Genomic DNA, 19,523 nt, shown 5'->3' on the forward strand with positions numbered 1-19,523 from the left:
CCACCTGCCATACCATCGGGCAACAACGCGAAGCTTCAGGAGACATAAAGGAGCGAACTATTTCCCACTCTGGAGCAGCAAGCGTGCCCGCTCGCACGCATGCGCAGAAAACCACGGCACCGGACTGTCAGCTTCAGGTTTAGCAGAGCAGTCCGTCAGCGTCCGCTCAGGGGACGCGTAAGCAGTCGCTTTTCTAGTGTTCATGGTCCTTCAGACCAAGCCGGCTATTTCTCCCTTCCTCCCTTTGACTCTATTAAAATGGCCATCCCTCTGCAGAATCAGGAACGGACACGGCTTCCCGCACGCAAAACCAGACGCTAGGCCTCTGGGCACTGCTCAGCGCCGGCCGCTGCGTGCGCAGCTGCCCGGTGCCCCGCCCCTTCCGCCGCTCGTGCGCAAGCACGGCCGCCTCGGGTTGGCTACCCAGGCGTCTTCCTCGGCAGTAATGGCTCCTCTGATGAGATAGTTTCCCCCGCCCCCTCGCGTAGGACGCGGCGGTGGGGCGGCGGTGGAGAGCCTAACTTTATTGTTCCCCCGGCCCACCTCCCGGCGCGTCCTCAGGATGCTCGGGGGCTGAGCGCCGGGGGCGGCGGAGGGTCGCGGTCCGTCCGGGCCCTCGCCTCAGAGCGCAGGCCCGAGGGAGGAGGGAGGGAGGGAGGGAGGCACGATGTCAGGTAGCCGCCAGGCAGGCTCGGGTTCCGCTGGAACAAGCCCCGGTTCCTCGGCGGCCTCTTCGGTGACTTCCGCCTCCTCGTCCTTATCCTCGTCTCCGTCGCCGCCTTCCGCGGTGGCCTCTGCGGCGGCGCTGGTGTCTGGCGGGGCGGCTCCGGCCGCGGGCTCGGGCGGCCTCGGCGGCCCGGGGCGGCCTGTGCTAGTGGCGGCCGCGGTGTCCGGCAGCGCGAGCGGCGGCGGGGCGGTGTCCGCGGGCCTTTCCCGGCTCAGCTGCACGGCCAGGCCCAGCGCCGGGGTCGGAGGGAGCAGCTCCAGCCTGGGCAGCAGCAGCAGCAGCAGCAGCAGCAGTAGGAAGCGACCGCTGCTAGCCCCGCTCTGCAACGGGATCCACAACTCCTACGAGGACAAAAGCAACGACTTCGTCTGGTGGGTTTGCAGAACTGGCCTTGCACGCTCGACCACGAGTGTGTGATGCTGAAGCTGGCAGGGTCCGGTGTGGGGAGGCCTGTTGGAGAGCCTAGCTTGGTGGTGCTGGGATTCGAGCCCAGTCGAGTATGGTTGGGAGGTGGAGGTGGACTGGGATCCCGAGGCGAAGTGATAAAATGGGGTTACGCTGATGTGGGTGCTGGTGTCCGGGAACTGAAGGCGTGTTAAGGGACTGCCTAAGGATAGAGGTGGAAGTCCAGTAAGTGGTTATGTAGAACAGGAAATATTTGGGCTCGGAGTTTGGATCTTGAATGTTTTTGGCCATTTAGTGGATTAGGCATCAGTCTGGAGTAGTTCATATGAATTACATTTTTAGAGAGAGAAGACTACTGAAGATTCTGAGGAATAGAATTGCTGGTCAACTCTGTTTTGTAAATACAGTAGATGTTGCTCGAAATACTGTTGTGGTGTTTTACAGAGTGACCTTTTTAAATACCCATTGGGCATGGGAATGTGTAAATGTCTACTATTTGAATGGGTAGGGCATTTGCAATTCTATTGTTGGAAATAATGTAGTCAAAATTTGTTCACTACCAATTCCACGTTTCAACTCAATAGTTGAGGGAAACACTTTTATTAAATAGTGCTCCAGTGCTTCATAGCACTGTTACAATGCTGTGTATATATACTGGAATCTCTGACTTGAGAAACGCTTGTGTAGTCTTTGCATCACACCTAGCATCTTGAATGCTGGGCTTTTCTTGTAAAGGGACTTGATTGACTTAATATTTATGGTGTAGGAAGCTGGCTTGTACAGACTATTCTTGGGGAAGTTGGTGCACTTTAGAGTTGGTCTTGTATGGTGTTATTAAATATGATAGGGCTAGAGATTGTAACCATTGAGAAAGATATTGGATACACTTTCTTGCTTCTTCAGGAATATAGTTTGTATTTTTGCTTTTGTTTAGATTCAAAAGTAAACACTTGTTGAAACACAAATGGTAGTGATTATTTGTATACAATTTAAACCGTTTATGGTTGGATCTAAGAGATGTCTGCATTCTTGGTTTGTTTTTGAGACAGGGTTCTCTGTGTAGCCCTGGTTGTTTTGGAACTCAGTCTGTAGACCAAGTTGGCCTTGAACTCAGAGATCTGCCTGTCTTTGCCCTCCCAAGAGCTGAGATTAAAGCTGTGTTCTACCACTGCCTGCCTGGCTGAGGTGTTTGCATTCTTGTCCAATCAGTACTGTCGAGTGATAAGGTAGAAGCTGGTAAAACTAATAGGCAGCTTGTAGAATTTAATTTTTAGCCATTATTTGTGTTTCAGTTTTCAAAAAAGAAAACAAACTTGCCTTAAATGTCCTTAGGTCATTTAAAAGGTATAAAAAGTGAGAAATCAGTATGATTAAGTTATTCAATATATAATTTAGACATTGATTGTTGTACCCTGTGTCTGAGAGTAATACAGGCTATGGTGAAGGGAACTGTAGGTGAATAGGAGCAGCTGGCACTTGGTTTTGTTATTAGGTATGTCCTAGTTTCATCTTTGTTGCTGTGACAAATACCTTGACTACAAGCAACTTAGTGAAGAAAAGGTTTATTTGGTGTACAGTTTCAGTTACAGTTCATTATTGTGGAGAGATCAATGCAGGAGCTTAAAGGAGTCACATCCACAGTCAAGCAAGGAGAGGAATGTTCCATGCTGCCAGCTTTCTTGCCTGTGACTCAGCTGGCTTTCTCCACTTCTCTGTCTACAGTTCAGGACTCCAAACCAGATGCTGCTGCCCACAGTGGGCTTGGGTCCTCTTAACACCAGTTAAGACTGGAGAAAACCTCCTACAGGCACGCCTATGGTCAACTTGATCTAGAAGGTCCCTTGGTTGACACTTTCCAGGGGGTCCTAGATTGTGTTGACAGTTAAAGCTAAGCAGCTAAGGAGTGAGACTAAATGATTATTATTAGTTCATCACCTGGTTGTATAAAAAGTTCATTAAGCCTAGGGGCTTGAGAGGAGACTTCATTGGTTAAAAGCACTTGCTCTTCCAGAAGGCTGGGGTCTGATTCTCAGCACCCACATGGCAGCTTACAACTATCTGTAACTTCATTTCCAGGGGATCTAATCCCTTCTCTGGGCCCCATAGGTACCAGGCATGTAGGTGGTACACAGACATACTTGTAGGCAAAGCACTCATACAAATTCATAAAATAAATAAAAAGAATTCATCCTACTCTCTTATCCTATGTTGTACAGGTATTAATGTCCAATGAATATTTTTAGTTAAAATTCTGAATATTTCACTAAGAATCTCAATTCGTTATTTTTCATTCTGGTGAGATTGACTATTCAAAAAGTTAATCAGTGAGCATATTTTGCACTTTTTAAACTTTATTTAATTTTGATCAGACTCTTGCAGTAGGGTATGTATTAGGTAGTCTTAGCAACCCCTTTTATTCTAGGTGTTTTTGTCTTTTTCTATACTGTGTTTATATCAACATGAGGTTTGAGTCCAAATAATTTCTTACTCATTGATAATGCCTTTTAAAAGGTATGTTTATATTTTACATTTCATTTTATCCTTAGAGTAGTTTTAAGGAGATATATTTTACTATAAGACGGGTAAAGTGACTTTCACCTGCTGTTTTAGTGGGATAGCTAAGGGACAAGTGAGAAATAACTGAAGTCTCAGGTCAGTACTTCCCTTTATGTGGTTAGAAAGCTTGAGCTCTGAGAGTTTTGGCATACTATCCAGTGGTTCTTAAATGGGCATGCTTAGAGGTAAGAAGCTGTTTTCTTTCATAATGTTTTTCTCCTTAGCCACTCCTCCCCCTGCTGTCCCTAGTCTAAGACAATCACAATGGGAGGCTGGAGTGGGAGGCAGTAGGTGAAGACATGACCCCTTCCACAAACATTTCTTGAGAACACTCTTAGCTTTATCATATTTAAAAATAAGTTTACATTTAATTGTAGGATTGATTGACATTTTAGATATTTATAGCTGTAGTCTTATATGTCTTACAAAAGATTGACAGTATTAAGTTGTGGGTAATTTTCAAGATAAAATGTCAGGGAAAAATAAGATGACATGAGAAGTCCCATTAACCCTGGAATTTAGTGTGCTTTTCTTGCTGACTGAGAGCCATGAAACTTCAACATCAACTTACAGTGTCAAAATTGCCTAGAAAGATAGTGTGTTTTCCTACAGACATTGCATGCAAGGGTGTTAAACACTGTATATGAACTGTATTTACTTGCAGCCTTGAGTTTTACTATATCAACTCTAATTAAATAAAACCAAAATGGAGTTCTTTAGAAGTATAGAAAGTAAAGAAATATAAAGTAGTTCATAATTCTTAATTTTTAAACTTAAAATTTAAGTCTTACCTAACCTTTAAAACTTATAAATTATATCCTTTGAAGAATGTAACTTAGAAAGCTACAGGATCATATACATAGCTGCTGTAATGGCATACTCAAGCAGAATTCTCTAGAGAATCCTGCACCTGTGTTATTAGATGATATTGTCCTTTTCCTATATGGCTCTCTAAGCAATTATTTATATTTAGTAAACTCACTAGCTTTGCTTAACCCTAGCTTATCTTGAAATTTTTGTAGCTGTAGAGTCAAGGATCAGCCTTTAAGTGAAGGTCTGCTAGTGGCAATATTGTGTTATGGTTCCCTGTAGCCACTGGCAGTTTTAGGAATACTTGTTAAGACATTCCTTTGTAATCAGTCTCTCTTCTTTATTGACTGTTATTCCTCTTGTTCATAGGTTATATTTTCACTTGGGTGTCTAGCAAGACACCATAGGTCTAATCCCTAGCATGCATTCTCTCTCTCTCTCTCTCTCTCTCTCTCTCTCTCTCTCTCTCTCTGTCTTTGGTGGTAGACATTATTAACTTGAAGACCAGTTTGCTCTTTCTAATATTTTGAAATTAAAATTAAGCAGCACTTTGAAGGCAAGTTTCAAGAACTAATTCTTTACTAAAGCCTGATAGGCTCTACTTCCACTAACTCTTCTAGGATTTCTGTTGGATACCTAGGGTTTGAATTATAGCTCCCTCTTCATTTTATTCCTGATCTTGTACAGTTGGACTGAGGGAAGTTTAATCAGTAAACTTAAATACTAAAACATAAGCATTTGTAAGAGCCCCTGATTTGGTTTTTAGATATAATTCACATGGATGATGTAAGGCAAAATTTGTGTAAGTCTAGAGAGAGAAGTATAGCATTCTGTTTTGGCTGGGAACATATCCAAAATTTGTTTGGGTGGACACATGTACACAAAGAAGATAATTATTGAAAATATATTTTCCCTAGGAATCTTTCTAAAGGGAGGTGTGTGTGTGTGTGTGTGTGTGTGTGTATATGAATGTATGTATGTATGTATGTATGTGTGTTCACACACATGTGTGACTAGGAGCACACCAGAGAACTGAATATCATCTTTAGGATTGTTGTTCACCTTATTTGAAACAGTCTTCTTGCTGGGAGTTCACCAATTTTACTAGACCAGCCATCCAGGGTGCCCCAGATATTCCATTTCTGCCTCCCTGACTCTGGATTACAAATCACACACATTTACATGGGTTCGAGAATGGAACCAGGTCTTCTTGCTTGTAAAGCAAATGTTTTGCCAGCTGAGCCATCCCAACACCCTTTATCTTTTATTTTAGTTGACACATAGTTATTTTGTATACTTAGAGTGCAGCTTTTCAGTACATGTGTATGTGTAATGACAATTTGGTATGTCTGTCACCTTGGGCATTTATCATTGAAAATATAGTGTACTAGCCAATTAAAAAGGTTTAGTTTCTTTTGTTAACTATACTTATCATATTATGATATGCAACATTCAAGTTACTTGTTCTACCTATAACCCTGTATCCATTAATCATACTCTTTATGGCCAATCTTAACTGCAAAGAATGCTGGGATGTTGAGTATTGTTTTGATCCTCTATAGGAAGAGGAGACTTAGAGTTAAAATGTAACTCACATTAGGACATCATATATAGGCTAGGTTAATGTTTGAATAATTGAAGTGTATCCACTGCACTTATTTTAGAATTTTGCTTTCTGGGTCAGTTTGAGTATTTTACTTTTACTAATAGTCCTGTAAATTTCTGTTGAGAAAATTAGAATATTTAACTCCTATCATATATTAAATTTGATTTCATTGACTTTGTCACGAGCCCTTCCCAATGTGCAGTACTCTGCCTTAATGAACATTTATTGGTGATTGTTTTTTTTTTTTCTCTTTTCTTTGTAGTCCCATCTGCTTTGATATGATTGAGGAGGCATACATGACAAAATGTGGTCACAGTTTTTGGTAAGGTGATCTTCATTCAATATAAGTATAACTGACAAGAAGTTATTCTTTAAACTAATTTTACATTGTTTCTTTAACTAATAGGTCTTTACAGGTTTGACAGGTCAAGATTTCAAATGTGTTTAGTACATGACATCTATGAAATGTAGGCTTGAAAATCTTTATTATGTTAGCAGAAATGGTGGTGTTTTTGGATATCAAGGTGGGTAATCAGTTATTAAGCATGAGATACTAGTTACTCACTTGGAAGTATGGTGGGAAGATCCATAAAATAAGTGGGCACAAACATAGGAAAAGGATGGAGTGGATTAAAAAGTCCTATGCTCTCTGTTAATACTTCACAGATTGTCTTTAAACTATATTGTGTTACATTCATGTATTTAAATTTTTAATTGCAAAATAAGAATTTACAATCTTGATATGTAAACTTACTTTGTGCTATTTATATTCATTGTTGTTTAGTCTCTAGGACTTGTTCTTTTGGCAAAATTGAAACTGTATTTTAAAACAATGTTTCACTTTCCATCTCTGCAGACCCCCAAAGCCACTATTCTACCTTCTGTTTGTGTAAGTTTGCCAGTTCTAGATATCCATATATGTGTACTTAGATCATGCATTAGTTAGGGTTTTTATTGCTGTGACCATGACCATGGCAACTCTTAAGAAGGAAAAACATCTAATTGGAGTGGCTGGTTTATAGTTTTAGAGGGTCAGTCAAATATCCTCAGGCAGGGGCATGGCTGCATAAAGGTAGACTGTAGCTGAGAGCCCTGTATCTTCCTGGCAACAGGAAGATACTGGCATGTGTCCTGAGCATAGGAAACTTCAAAGCCCATCCCCACAGCGACACACTTCCTCTAACAAGGCCTTACCCACTCCAATAAGCCATGTGTCCCCTTTGGGCTATTTTTCTTTTAAACCTCCACAGATCATGTCTATCTTTCTGTGTAAATTACTTCACATAATGTCCTTTGCATTCTTCAGTGTTCTGTTGTGACACAATTAACCTTTTTAAGTTTGAATAGTATTCTGTTGTATATACGGGTGACTTTTTGTTTATCCATTCAACCATCTATGAAGATTAGGTTGATTCAACCTCCTGGTTCCTGTGAATAATGCTGCTATGAATGTGTGTATTGATTATTTTTCGGTTGCTGTGATAAAACACTTGACCAGAAGCAGCTTATAGATGGAAAAGTCAAGAGTTTCCCAATCCAGAGGGATGGGAATACATTGTGTTGGGGAGGCATGACAGCAAGCAGCAGGCGTGGTGGCAGAATCAGGAAGCTGAGAGCTCATATCTTCAAATGCAGATTCAAAGAAGGGAGAGGGAACAGCAAGTAGGGAGAGACTATGAACACTTGAAGCCCTCCAACCAATGATACACTTCTCTTGGCAAAGATGGACCTCTCCACTTCCCCCACTCAATGCCAGATGCCACTGCCATAGGTTTATGAACTCTGAGGAGAACTTTGATTTACATTGTTACAGTATGCATATAGAAATACTTCTGCAGGACTCTACTTTTATTTTATTTTATTTTATTTTATTTTTGTTTTACCAAAGGATACCTTAAAGGATAGAAATAAAGAACCAAGTCTAGACTGTCACAGGGTAAGATAGGTGGGGAAGGACATGGAGTTGCCTCTCTTTACAGGCATGCCACTCCTCTAGTACCTCCACATGTTCAGCGACATGTGCATCTCTGCACCAGACATGGTTCTGGTTTCTTACAGAGGCTTCATTAAGTTACAGGAACTGATTAAATCAATGGCCATTGGGTATCAACTCACCCTTCAGTTCCTGTCATCTCCCTGTTGATGAAGGTGGGCTTGAAGTTACAAACCTCTACAAAGTAGTAAGCCCCTGAGCAACTTGGAATCTCCCAGACATCAGACACCTTTTGTTTTGTTTTATTTGTTTTTTCCTTTAGAAGTGGGACATTCTACTTCGGATCAGCCATCTTCATGAATTATTTGTGGATCATGTTAGCATGTAAGATTAACCTTAATATTTCTTTAGTCCATATTGGAAGTTGTGCCTGTAATTTTATGTTGAAAATGGATGGGCATGACATTTGGCATGTAGATATTCTTGAATTATCAGCGAGTGAGGCCTTTGATCTGGAGTATGATGTTTCTTCAAGGTTAGTTGACTTTAGATTAAACTAGCTTACTTAATTTGTATTATTTATGTCCTTCATTAAAATAAAATTATAGCTCTATATATTCTTGGCTTAGAAAAGCAACTTTTATCATAGAATGATGTGTTACCGAATGTTAATGTCTCTCTCAGTCATTTTTTTCTCCTTTGTCAGAAGTTTTCACTGTTTAGGATTACATTTTTTTGTTGTTGTTTCAGAATTCTTTGCCATGTTATTTTTCAATTTTCTTTGAAATTTTATTTATTCTTTCACAATTCATACATAAATAATGTACTTTCATCATAACACCCTCCCTATTATATACTTATCCCCTCCCCACCAGATCTTTTCTACTCACATGACTTATTTTTAATTTTTTATCGATTAATTTGGCTATTTGGAAATTTTATACTTATATATTATGTTTGCACTTCCCTTTTACCTCTTTTTTCTGTCCCCAATACCTCTCTTCATCCCTAGTCCTTTTTTATATAGCACAGAAAGTAGCAGAATGTGTATGTTACATTCTTTTTTCATCTGTTTCTTCATGCATTCAATGTTTATTGATTTCCAACTCAGGTTGTCATACTAGACTTTAAAAGCACACATAAAAGCAAAATGAGTATTTGCCTTTAATGAGTTAGAGGAAGAGGGTTGATGGTCGTCTACAGTTAAGTTTTATATAGTGGTATGTAAATTGCTAATATACCTTAAAAACTTTTTTTCCAGTATAAATTGATAATTTCAAGTCCAGAATGAAAAATCAATTAATCACTTGCACTTTTATTAGCAAGGACAATTCTTTTTGGCTCTGTCCCAGGGCTTTTTTTTTTTTTTTTCTCTCCTTCCTTTCTTGAAGGGAAAGAATGGATATCAGCTAGAACATGAGGAATCAGGAAGGATTGAGTCAGAGGAAAAATAGTGGAGAGCAAACAAAGAGATACCTTAATAGAGGGAGCCATTAAAGGTTTAAGGAGAAATCTGGCACTAGGGAAATGTCTAGAGATCCACAAGGATGACCCCAACTAAGAATCTAAGTAATAGTAGAAAGGCTACCTTAAATGCCCTTTCCCTATAATGTGATTGATGACTACCTTAAATGCTTTCCTAGAGCCTTCATCCAGTGGCTGATGGAAGCAAAAGCAAACACCCTCAGCTAAGCACTTGAGCCAAACTCCTGGAATCCAGTTGTAGAGAGGGAGGAATGATGAGCAGATGGGTCAAGAACATGCTGGGGAAACCTACAGAAACAGCTAACCTGCAAATGGAAGCTCATTGGCCCCAGTGTGATAGCTGGGGAACCAGCATAGGGCCGAACCAGGCCCCCGAACATGGATGTCAGTTAGGAGGCCTGGGCAGTCTATGGGTCCTCTGGCAGTGGAACCAGTATTTATCCCTAGTATATGAATGAACTTTGGGAGCCCATTCCCCATGGAGGGATACTCTCTTAGCCTAGATACATGGGGGAGGGCTGAGGCCCTGTCCCAAGTGACATGACAGAGTTTAATGATCCCCCATGCAAGGTCTCACCCTCCCTGGGGATGGGGTAGGGGATCAGTGGGGGACATGGGAGGATGGGAGGGAGAGGAAACTGGAATTGATATATAAAATAAGTTTGTTTCTAATTTAAATTAAATTTTGTGTAAAGTGAAATCAGCTCATATGGCATGTAGTGGATTTCACAGAAATTGAGATGTTTTCTAATAGATAATATAATAATTTTTGATTTCTGATTTTATAATTTTTTTCTGTTTCATTTATATTTTTTATTTATTTTTGTGTTGTTGGAATTTGTTCACCAGGGCCTTACTAGTGTTACACAAGCATTCTACTAGTACTACACAAGCATTTACTACTCTAGACCAGTGGTTCTCAACCTTCCTAATGGTGTAATCCTTTTAATACAGTTCCTCATGTTGTGATGACCACCAACCATAAAATTATTTCACTGCTACTTTATAACTAATTTAGCTACTTTATGAAATATAAATATCTGATATTGAGGATCTCTGATATGTGACCCCAGGGAGTTGTGGCCCCTAAGTTAAGAACTACTGCTCTAGGTTTTTGTTGGATTATTGGTTCATTTTTTAACTGGAAGCTTATTGTTAACATCTAAAGTAGTCCGCTTCTGTCAATAGCTCTCATCTTTATACCCTCTCTCAGGTCCCTCCTTCATAACTGGCTTTATTTAAATTTATTGATAAAAGCCTAACTTTTCTTACACTTATTTTGTGATAAAAAAAATCATTCATTTTCTTTTTTTCTAAGAAAAGTTTTTTCACATTGAATTTTGTCTATTGTATTTCTGTTTCTCATCATGTGTCTTTATTGAAAATGAAAACAGAAACATTTGATGTTATTTCCTTTATTGATATGTCCATATAGGAAGTAAAATTTGGAGCATATCTGGTGGTAATATGCTATTCATAGTCTTACTGTTGTTGCAGGATGTGATGATAGTGTTTCTAGAACTATGTTCATGTCATTTGTTTAGTAGATACTGAAGTCTGTATTTATTATGGATAGACAATTACTCCAGCTTTAGGCTGCTGCGCTGTGCCAAAGAAAGTTCCTGTTCTTGCTTGTCTTGAAAGTAACATATGTGACATGAAGGTAGTAGAAAAGTAGAACAGTGAAACTTCATGATTGGAAGGTAGCTAGATAAAAAAAAAAAAAAAAAATCAGCTTAATTTTAAAGGTGAATATCTAATAACCTGGACAGAAGAGGTGTGTTTTTGTGTGGTAGAAATAATTTTTTATTAAGTACCTTTCTAATTTCTTAGAAATTAATTCTTTTCTGATTGTCAAAGTAATGCACACTTACTATAGAAATTTGAGTTAACATCTACAATGATTTCTTACCTACAGACAGAAATCCTGGTAACTGCCGGGTATTGGTGGTTCATTCCTTTAATCCCAGCACTTGGCAGGCAGAACTCTGTGAATTCGAGGCCAGCCTGGTCTATAGAGTGCGTTCCAGGAAAAAAAAAAAAAAAAGAAAAGAAAGAAAAAAATACTGTTAACTAACATTGTTAATGTGTTTTTAGTTTATTTAAAATGTATACATGTTAATGATATAATGATTTTTTTCCCCTTTGTTATTTTGATATATTTTTGGAAAGATTGAACAATATTTAGAGTATTATTTGAATAGCAAGATGACTCAGTGTGCAAATTGTTTTGTTATGTAAACTATGTAAACTATCAACCTTAGTTTGCTCTCCAGAAGCCATGTAAACATGGAAGGAATAAATCTACTCCACAAAGTTGTTCTCTGATCCATTGCATATACCTCCCACTATTACATATGTAGAGTACTAATAAAATTAGCAGTTTTTAAAAGTAATGTACCACAAAAATACAAGAAAACATTTCCTATAGTATGTATGAAATCATATTATATATAAGTAACATTTTATAATAATTTATTCATAAACAATACATGATATACACACAGATAAAGTAAGATTTTCGTTGCTAGTATACCATTGTACAGAATTGACAATTACAGATTTAGTCAATTTATATGTGTAGTTTAGGTTGCTCCTCTTATAGTTTGCTATTATGATGTTGTTAGATAACTCTGCATTAGATAGCATATATTTTTCCCTAGGATAAGCTCCTATAAATATAATTTGCCATGTTGAAAGGAATATAAAACCTTAAAATTTTTTCCTACATATACCTTTTAGGAAAGTTGTACTGGTTGTATTTCTTTCAGCTATTTACAATTAATGTCGTTCAGATTATAACTATATTTTATTTTTCTATTCCTGTTAGTAAAAATTAACACGTGATTTTGAATCACTATAGCAAAGGTGATGATTTTCTCATTTTCCTTGACTAGGTTTTTGTCTTTGCTTGAGTACTTAGAGTTTTTGTTTGTTTGAAAACTCTGTAATATAAGGATATCAGTACTTGAAGATTAATTAGACCTTAGGCATTTGCTTTCCTAGGATATATTATAAATGCATAACCTACAACTTAGTTTGTCCTCATTTACATTTGATGCTACATGTAGGATTTTTTGAGTTTATTTTGAAATAGCTTATATATTGTTCACTCAATAAGTTCTGAAATAGTTTATATTGTTCAGTGAGTACATGCTGAAATAGTTTGTTTTTCAGTCAATAGGTGCTTTATGTATTTTTGTTTGTTATATAAATATATAAGTGAGAATAAATTATATAATATAACTATATTACTTATGTTGAAAGTGAGAATACTAATAGACAATGTTTTGTGACCAGTTTGTCAGTTTCTTCATTGTTTTAATTAAGTTTGTGTTTTTCCCCCCCATGTCAATAGCTACAAGTGTATTCATCAGAGTTTGGAGGACAATAATAATAGATGTCCCAAGTGTAATTATGTTGTGGACAATATTGACCATCTCTATCCTAATTTCTTGGGTGAGTCTTTGAAATTATTTTTATTATTCTCTTTCCACAAAATATATGCTAACAATAGTTTATTCAGAAATCCCAACTCAGAAGTAAGCAAGTTTTTCTCTGTTACTCACCAGGGTGCTTTCATCTTCTTGGGCTATGGCATAGACTCTATACATGGTTAGTACCATTTCTTGTTATTTTTCAGTTTCATAAAAAAAAAAAAAAAAAAACCCCAACATGCCCTTGAGAGTTTGTGCACATTTGGACAGAATGTAAGGTTTCAAGAGGTTGTCTGAGGTCTAGAACCCTATTATGTCTTTGTATGTAGAATTTATTTCATGTTTCTATGTTTCTTCTGACACATTACCAGTGAGAAGTAACAAAGGACAGGTTTGATGGGGAGGGAGAACATATGCTTGGTCAGTGTTGACTGATAGGAAAAGAGACAATTTGAATATGTGAATTACTGGTTAATGAGTGTATGAACTGGAAATGTCTCCCAGTTGGAGGAGGAGGAGGATATAAATATGGAATTTGAAATGGAAATGTGAGAACTGTTGTATAACTTTAGCTATAAATGCTAAAGTCTTGGAAGTAATATAGTCCTGTCCTAATTGTGAATTTAAAGATGAATGGTTTTAGTTGGATGTGGTGGCATATGTTCATACCCTGTACTTGGGAGACTAACACAGAAAGATCCTGTGTGGTCCAGGCAGACCTGTCTTAAAATAAGTTATTAGTAGTTTTACACACTGAATTTCTTAACATAAAATTACAAATCAATACAAATTAAGAAAATAAGGACTATTACAACACAGCAGAAATACTAACACTAATATTTTATGTGCAAATAATTCATGAGGATGACTAGTTCCAAGTAGAGTATTCTAGTTCTATGAAAAAGTAAAATGATGAGTCTGATGTCTGGAAGATTCCAGGTTACTCAGGGGGCTAACTACTTTGTAGAGGTTTGTAACTTCAAGCCCACCTTCATCAACAGGGAGATGACAGGAACTGAAGGGTGAGTTGATACCCAATGGCCATTGATTTAATCAGTTCCTGTAACTTAATGAAGCCTCTGTAAGAAACCAGAACCATGTCTGGTGCAGAGATGCACATGTCGCTGAACATGTGGAGGTACTAGAGGAGTGGCATGCCTGTAAAGAGAGGCAACTCCATGTCCTTCCCCACCTATCTTACCCTGTGACAGTCTAGACTTGGTTCTTTATTTCTATCCTTTAAGGTATCCTTTGTAGTAAATCAACAAAAGTAAAACAAAAACTAAAGAATATGAAAAAGGGAATTAAAAAAAAACCCACAGATAATATACTCATTGAGGTGGCTGCTAGTAAGAATTGCAAAGATAGGGAAATGCTGTGTGTGTAATGTTTGTATGGTGTTTTTTGAAAACAACCAACTTTCCATGATCCAACAGTTTCCTCTAAGTAGATACCAGGAGCAAGTAGAAGCTGAGCTCTGCAGAAGTATTTGTGTATGCACATTCATAGTGTCAGTGTTCACAGGAGCCATGAGATGGACCCTAGAATGCTAAGTAGATAAAATACAAAGTAGAATTTACTCAGATTTGAAAAGGAAGGAAATTCTTACAAAACCTAAAACACCCTTAGTACACCCAGAATTCCCCTTTTCCCTCCCCTAAGTCTTCAGGTACAATCCCCATTTTCAGGGTTTAGTTTTTACTTTATCCCTACTTTCTCCCCTGCCCCCCCCCAATGTGTGTGTGTGTTTCCATGTTAATAATTTTACTCTTTTTAGTTTTGCTATGAAGCTACCTCTTATTTACAAACTGGAAATCTATCTTTAGACTTGTGGTGGTGAACTCCTGTAATCTCCCAGCATTTCAGAGGATGAAGTAGGGGATTTTTAGTTTGGTTCTAAGCCCTGGCTGCACAGGCAGACTCTGCACCTCTCTGCAAGTCTGTTTTTCTCTTTCTCTCTTACTCACCCTCTTCTTCTCTCCCTCCTGCTTCTCATTCTCTCCTTCCCTCTCTCCCTACCCTGTCCACCTCTTCCTATTTATCTATTATGTCTCTCCCATACTTACATATACTCATACTTAGGAAATCAGAATGCCTGCTAGGCACTCTATTATATACTTTATGGATATGGCTTAATTTAGTCTTTATGCCATTCTTAAGATACAGTATTATGATTATTTTTTAGATGAAGACACTGAGTAACTTAGATAAAGTAATAACAGACTTTTAAAAGTGAAAACTAAATTTTATTAAAGAAATGCTGCAAGAAGTAAAGTATACATAAGAAAAAAAAGAAGAAAGATCAGTTCTTTTTATATCATAGCTAAATGCTTTTTATTTAAAGGTATAAAATTAAAATAATTATTGGTTCTTTGAAAATTTCATATACTGTATTTTGACCATATTCACCCTTCTCCCAGGTCCTTTCAAATCCATGCCCCCCCTTTCCCTGTCAACTTAGCCTTGTGTCCTCTTTCTTTTATATACCCATCAAGTCCAGTTTGTGTTGTTCATATATTTTTAGGTTTATGGCCTTCTACTAGTTGACAATTAAATTTAATACTGTGTCTATTTAGGAGAATAATAATAGTAGATTTTCCCCTTGGGCTTATGACCTGTCCTGTCACAGGCTTTGGCCTGGCAGTGGTGTAGACTGGGCATTAAATCCAGTCAGAAAGTGGCTGTTGACTACCATAATGGTTGTCTCACTGTTGTACCAGTTGGTTCACAGTGCTGTAAGATTGGTAGTTGCTCTCCTGTTCCAGTATTATGCATAGTACCTTCTATGAAGTATAAGGGTAAAATAATCATTGTTTTCAGTATCTTCACAAAAAGTCTGGCCTAGAGAATAGCTCAGTGGTTAAGAGCACTTGACTGCCCTTCCACGGGTCCCAAGTTCAATTCACACATTGTGGCTCAGAACCATGTATAATGAATGGGATCTGATGCCCTCTTCTGGTGTGCAGGTATACATGCAGAGCATTCCTAAACAAAAATTGAGTGTTTAAAGATTATTTTGTTTAATTACATTATTTCCTTACCAAAAATGTTTGAGACACAGCTTTTCTGTACAGTTCAATTTGCCTTTGAACATGTAATTTTACCATGCAATCCTCCCAGATGCTACAGCGTTTATAAACCTATACCACCATGCCTATTTTTCCTTTTTTTTTACTTGAAATATAGTTTTTCTATAATATTTATGCTATACTACTTCATACCAATTAATGTATTTTCTTTTTTCACTTTAACCTTCATTTTCTAAAACTATTTTGCAATTTTTAACTTTCAAAAACTTGATATTATAGTGTTGATAAGAATTAAAGTAGTATGTGACACTTTAAGATACATATTATTTTAACTGTCAAGTCACAGTTCTTACTCAAATGCTAATAAGTTAATGTAACTGAGACACTATATTCTGGCTTAGTCTTTTTAAAATATTGGCTTATTTTTATATGTGTATGACCTGTTTTGCTTGTATATATTTATGTTTACCAAGTATATGCTAAGGAGGCCAGACAAAGTCATTGATGGTTGTCTTAAGTTACTGTGTGGCTGCTAGGGACTGAAGTTGGTCTTCTGTAATTGAGGCAGAGTTTATTGACCACTAGTGCCTCCATACCTACTCTATTGTTCTTAATTTTTCATTCTCCATTGTGTTAGTTCAAATTCTCAATCACCTTTGTAGATTGTAATGATTTTGTGAAGTTCTTTTTGCCTACTTTTTAGAATCATACTGATATGTTAATATTTTCTGCTTCTAATTCTTAGCCCTGTTAACCTTTACAAAACTATCCTGATGTTTCATGAATTGATCATACTCATGTCAATACACACTTTTATCTGTATTTTTTCATTCATCTTTATATCTAGAGAGTCTGTACATATTTTGGCTCTGTTCTTGTTTGAACTTTTTATGGCTTATGTACTTTGTAAGTCTATGTCAATGATAGTATATTTGGTTATCCCATTTTATTATAACTACTACATCATATGTATCACTTTTGCTAGTTTGAGTTATTTGAGGCTATGGATCATTTCATTCAGTTTTGAAGCTTCAAACCTAAGGTGGGTTTGGTCTAATTGATTTATTTGTATAGTGGACCATATTCAGCATTTCGTCTTGGGTACCAACTCTGTCTTGTTCCATTTGTCACCCAGATAATTTCTAGCACCATTTCTCTGCTGTTTTGTTATCAGTATTTTTGTAAGAGCGAACACAAATAAATAAATAAATATATATATATATATATATATATATATAAACAAACACACCCCAAATACAAGTTAAAAGTCCCAGTTGTTCAAATTGCATTTGTTTACAGAGATTTTCCAGAACTAATAATTCAGCACTTCATTGATAATGTTAATTTTCTTTTTTTCATGGGGCTATGCCTTGGTCTTTTGCATAGCTACTTCAGAAGTTCAAAATGGCTTTAAGAAGGTTCAGATACCATCTCCTTCTGGAGACAGGGAGAGAATTTTTCCCCCTTCCCATCTGAAGGAGCACATCTCACAATGATTAGGAATTTGTGTGTCTCCAGGCTCTGTGTGGCACCCTATAACTCTGGCTGAGATAGGAGCATCAGGAATCCCAGTCAGGCTTGGTACATAGTAAGACCTTGTTTCAGAAGCCAAAATCAGCCAGGTATTGGTGGCGCCTTTAATCCAAGCACTTGGGAGACAGAGGCGGCCAGATCTCTGTGAGTTCTAGGCCAGCCTGGTCTAAAGAGCGAGTTCCAGGACAGGCTGCAAAGCAATACAGAGAAACTCTGTCTCAAGGGAAGAATAAAAGGCAAAATCAAACTGTGATTTGTCTGAAAACAAAGTGACTAGTTTGGCTTAGATTAATCACACCATGGTTGAGACGAGATTTGGCATCTCTGAAAGTTATGTGGCAGTCTGAGATTTGAAAAATAATCATGTTACTAGGAAGGATGACATGGTTTTAAGTATGTAATTATTAGCATCTTCCAAGGTGTTTATAAAAATTTATAATAAAGCAAAAATGAACGTTTGTCTCATAGAATGCACTTAAATGTTTTAACACAATGAAATATGCTGTCTCCAGATACCAATAGTATTATTATTAAGAAACATAAAAATGGGGTATATATTAAATAATTTCCTGTAACAATATATTAATTACAAAGAATTTCCTGAAATAAGTATAGAAAAAAATTCCTAATTCAAAGTATAATAGAAAGCTAACAAATTTCTCCTTCATATTTCTTTAAAATTGGGACTCTGTAAAGATAAAATCCACGTAAACAGAACAAGTAGAAGATAATATAACAAGAATACAAACTGTGTGCTTTTTTATTTTTGTTTTCAGTGAATGAGCTCATTCTCAAACAGAAGCAAAGATTTGAGGAAAAGAGGTTCAAATTGGACCACTCAGTGAGTAGCACCGTATGTTTCAGCTCTTATTACTATTTATATTTTTGTTTGTTTTATGATAGTGGTGATTGGGTCCAGGGCTTTGTATGTAACAGATAAGTGCAATATTCGTATCCCCCCCCTTACTCCTATTTCTACTAAATTCATTTTATTTGATAATAGATATTAATACCTTGTAAAGAATTGACTTTTCTTAAAGCAAGCTTATTTAACAGTACTTTACTCAAATAAGTAAATAACAATTTTCGTAACTGTATTATCTGTAATACTTTACTAGACTGACCATCATTTGAAGGGCCTGATGATATCACCTTAGATAGGGTTTACTTGAATCTAACATGTGATGGGTCATATGCCAACGTCTTTTGAATAAGCTGTTCAAAGTTTCCTAACTAAAAGAGTTAACCCCAAATTATTGACGTAGTTGTGCTGAAGCTAATATTTTACCTGAAAATCCACATGTTTTGATTAATATTTCAGAGGATATCTTTCTTGTGCCTTCTATACCTGTTAGCTATATTCATTCAAAGTACAGCTAGTACTTCAATTGTAGCTCTGCTAGTTGTGGAGAAGTTAGTTATAGAAGTACAGTTTACTTTTGATATAACAAAACACTTCAGAAAGTACTTCTTAAATGTTTCTTTTAGAATCTAAAGCAGTGTTGTTAAGGTACCATGTTCTTTTTAATTTTAGAATGGGCACAGGTGGCAAATATTTCAAGATTTGCTAGGAACTGATCAGGATAACCTTGATTTGGCCAATGTCAACCTTATGTTGGAATTACTGGTGCAGAAGAAGAAACAACTGGAAGCTGTAAGTGCACCCTAATCGAAAGATACTTTGTCTTAAACCATGATCTGTTATGCAATGTTAAATACCCAGAAAGGTTTGGAAATAATAGGGCATTGTCAATACTGATTCTTTTTTTCTTCGACTAAACACATGTGATAAGTTATTTTTCCAGTCTGTTTTGTGTAAAGCAGGTGAATATAGGGTAATTGATTTTCAAATTTGACAAAAGGGTACACTGTCCCAAAAGTGATGTAAAGCTAAGAACTTAACACTCTGTATATTGTGAAGCAGAGGCTCTGGGGTTGGGAGTATCAGGTGTCAGGGTTAATATGAGTTGGGCATAAGATTATTAGACTGTTTATGAAGCAG

The 19,523-nt window shown here is 37.3% G+C and overlaps 1 protein-coding gene across 2 annotated transcripts in view; it reads left to right on the top strand.

Moving 5' to 3' along the window:
* Positions 1–403: 403 nt before the first annotated feature.
* The window catches only part of Cop1 (COP1 E3 ubiquitin ligase), a 115,517-nt gene continuing 96,397 nt past the window's right edge, over positions 404–19,523 (top strand). The window contains exons 1-5 of one of the 2 annotated variants that reach the window (XM_051186062.1): positions 404–1,098; positions 6,367–6,426; positions 12,881–12,981; positions 18,298–18,362; positions 19,056–19,175. In XM_051186062.1, the coding sequence (XP_051042019.1) occupies positions 668–1,098; positions 6,367–6,426; positions 12,881–12,981; positions 18,298–18,362; positions 19,056–19,175 (777 nt within the window). In that variant the 5' untranslated portion in view covers positions 404–667. Of the gene's footprint in view, positions 1,099–6,366; positions 6,427–12,880; positions 12,982–18,297; positions 18,375–19,055; positions 19,176–19,523 lie in introns of both variants that reach the window. The other variant, XM_051186061.1, reaches the window with a different exon arrangement.

The sequence above is a fragment of the Phodopus roborovskii genome, unplaced genomic scaffold (genome assembly GCF_943737965.1).
Source record: "Phodopus roborovskii unplaced genomic scaffold, PHOROB, whole genome shotgun sequence".
NCBI lineage: Eukaryota > Metazoa > Chordata > Mammalia > Rodentia > Cricetidae > Phodopus > Phodopus roborovskii.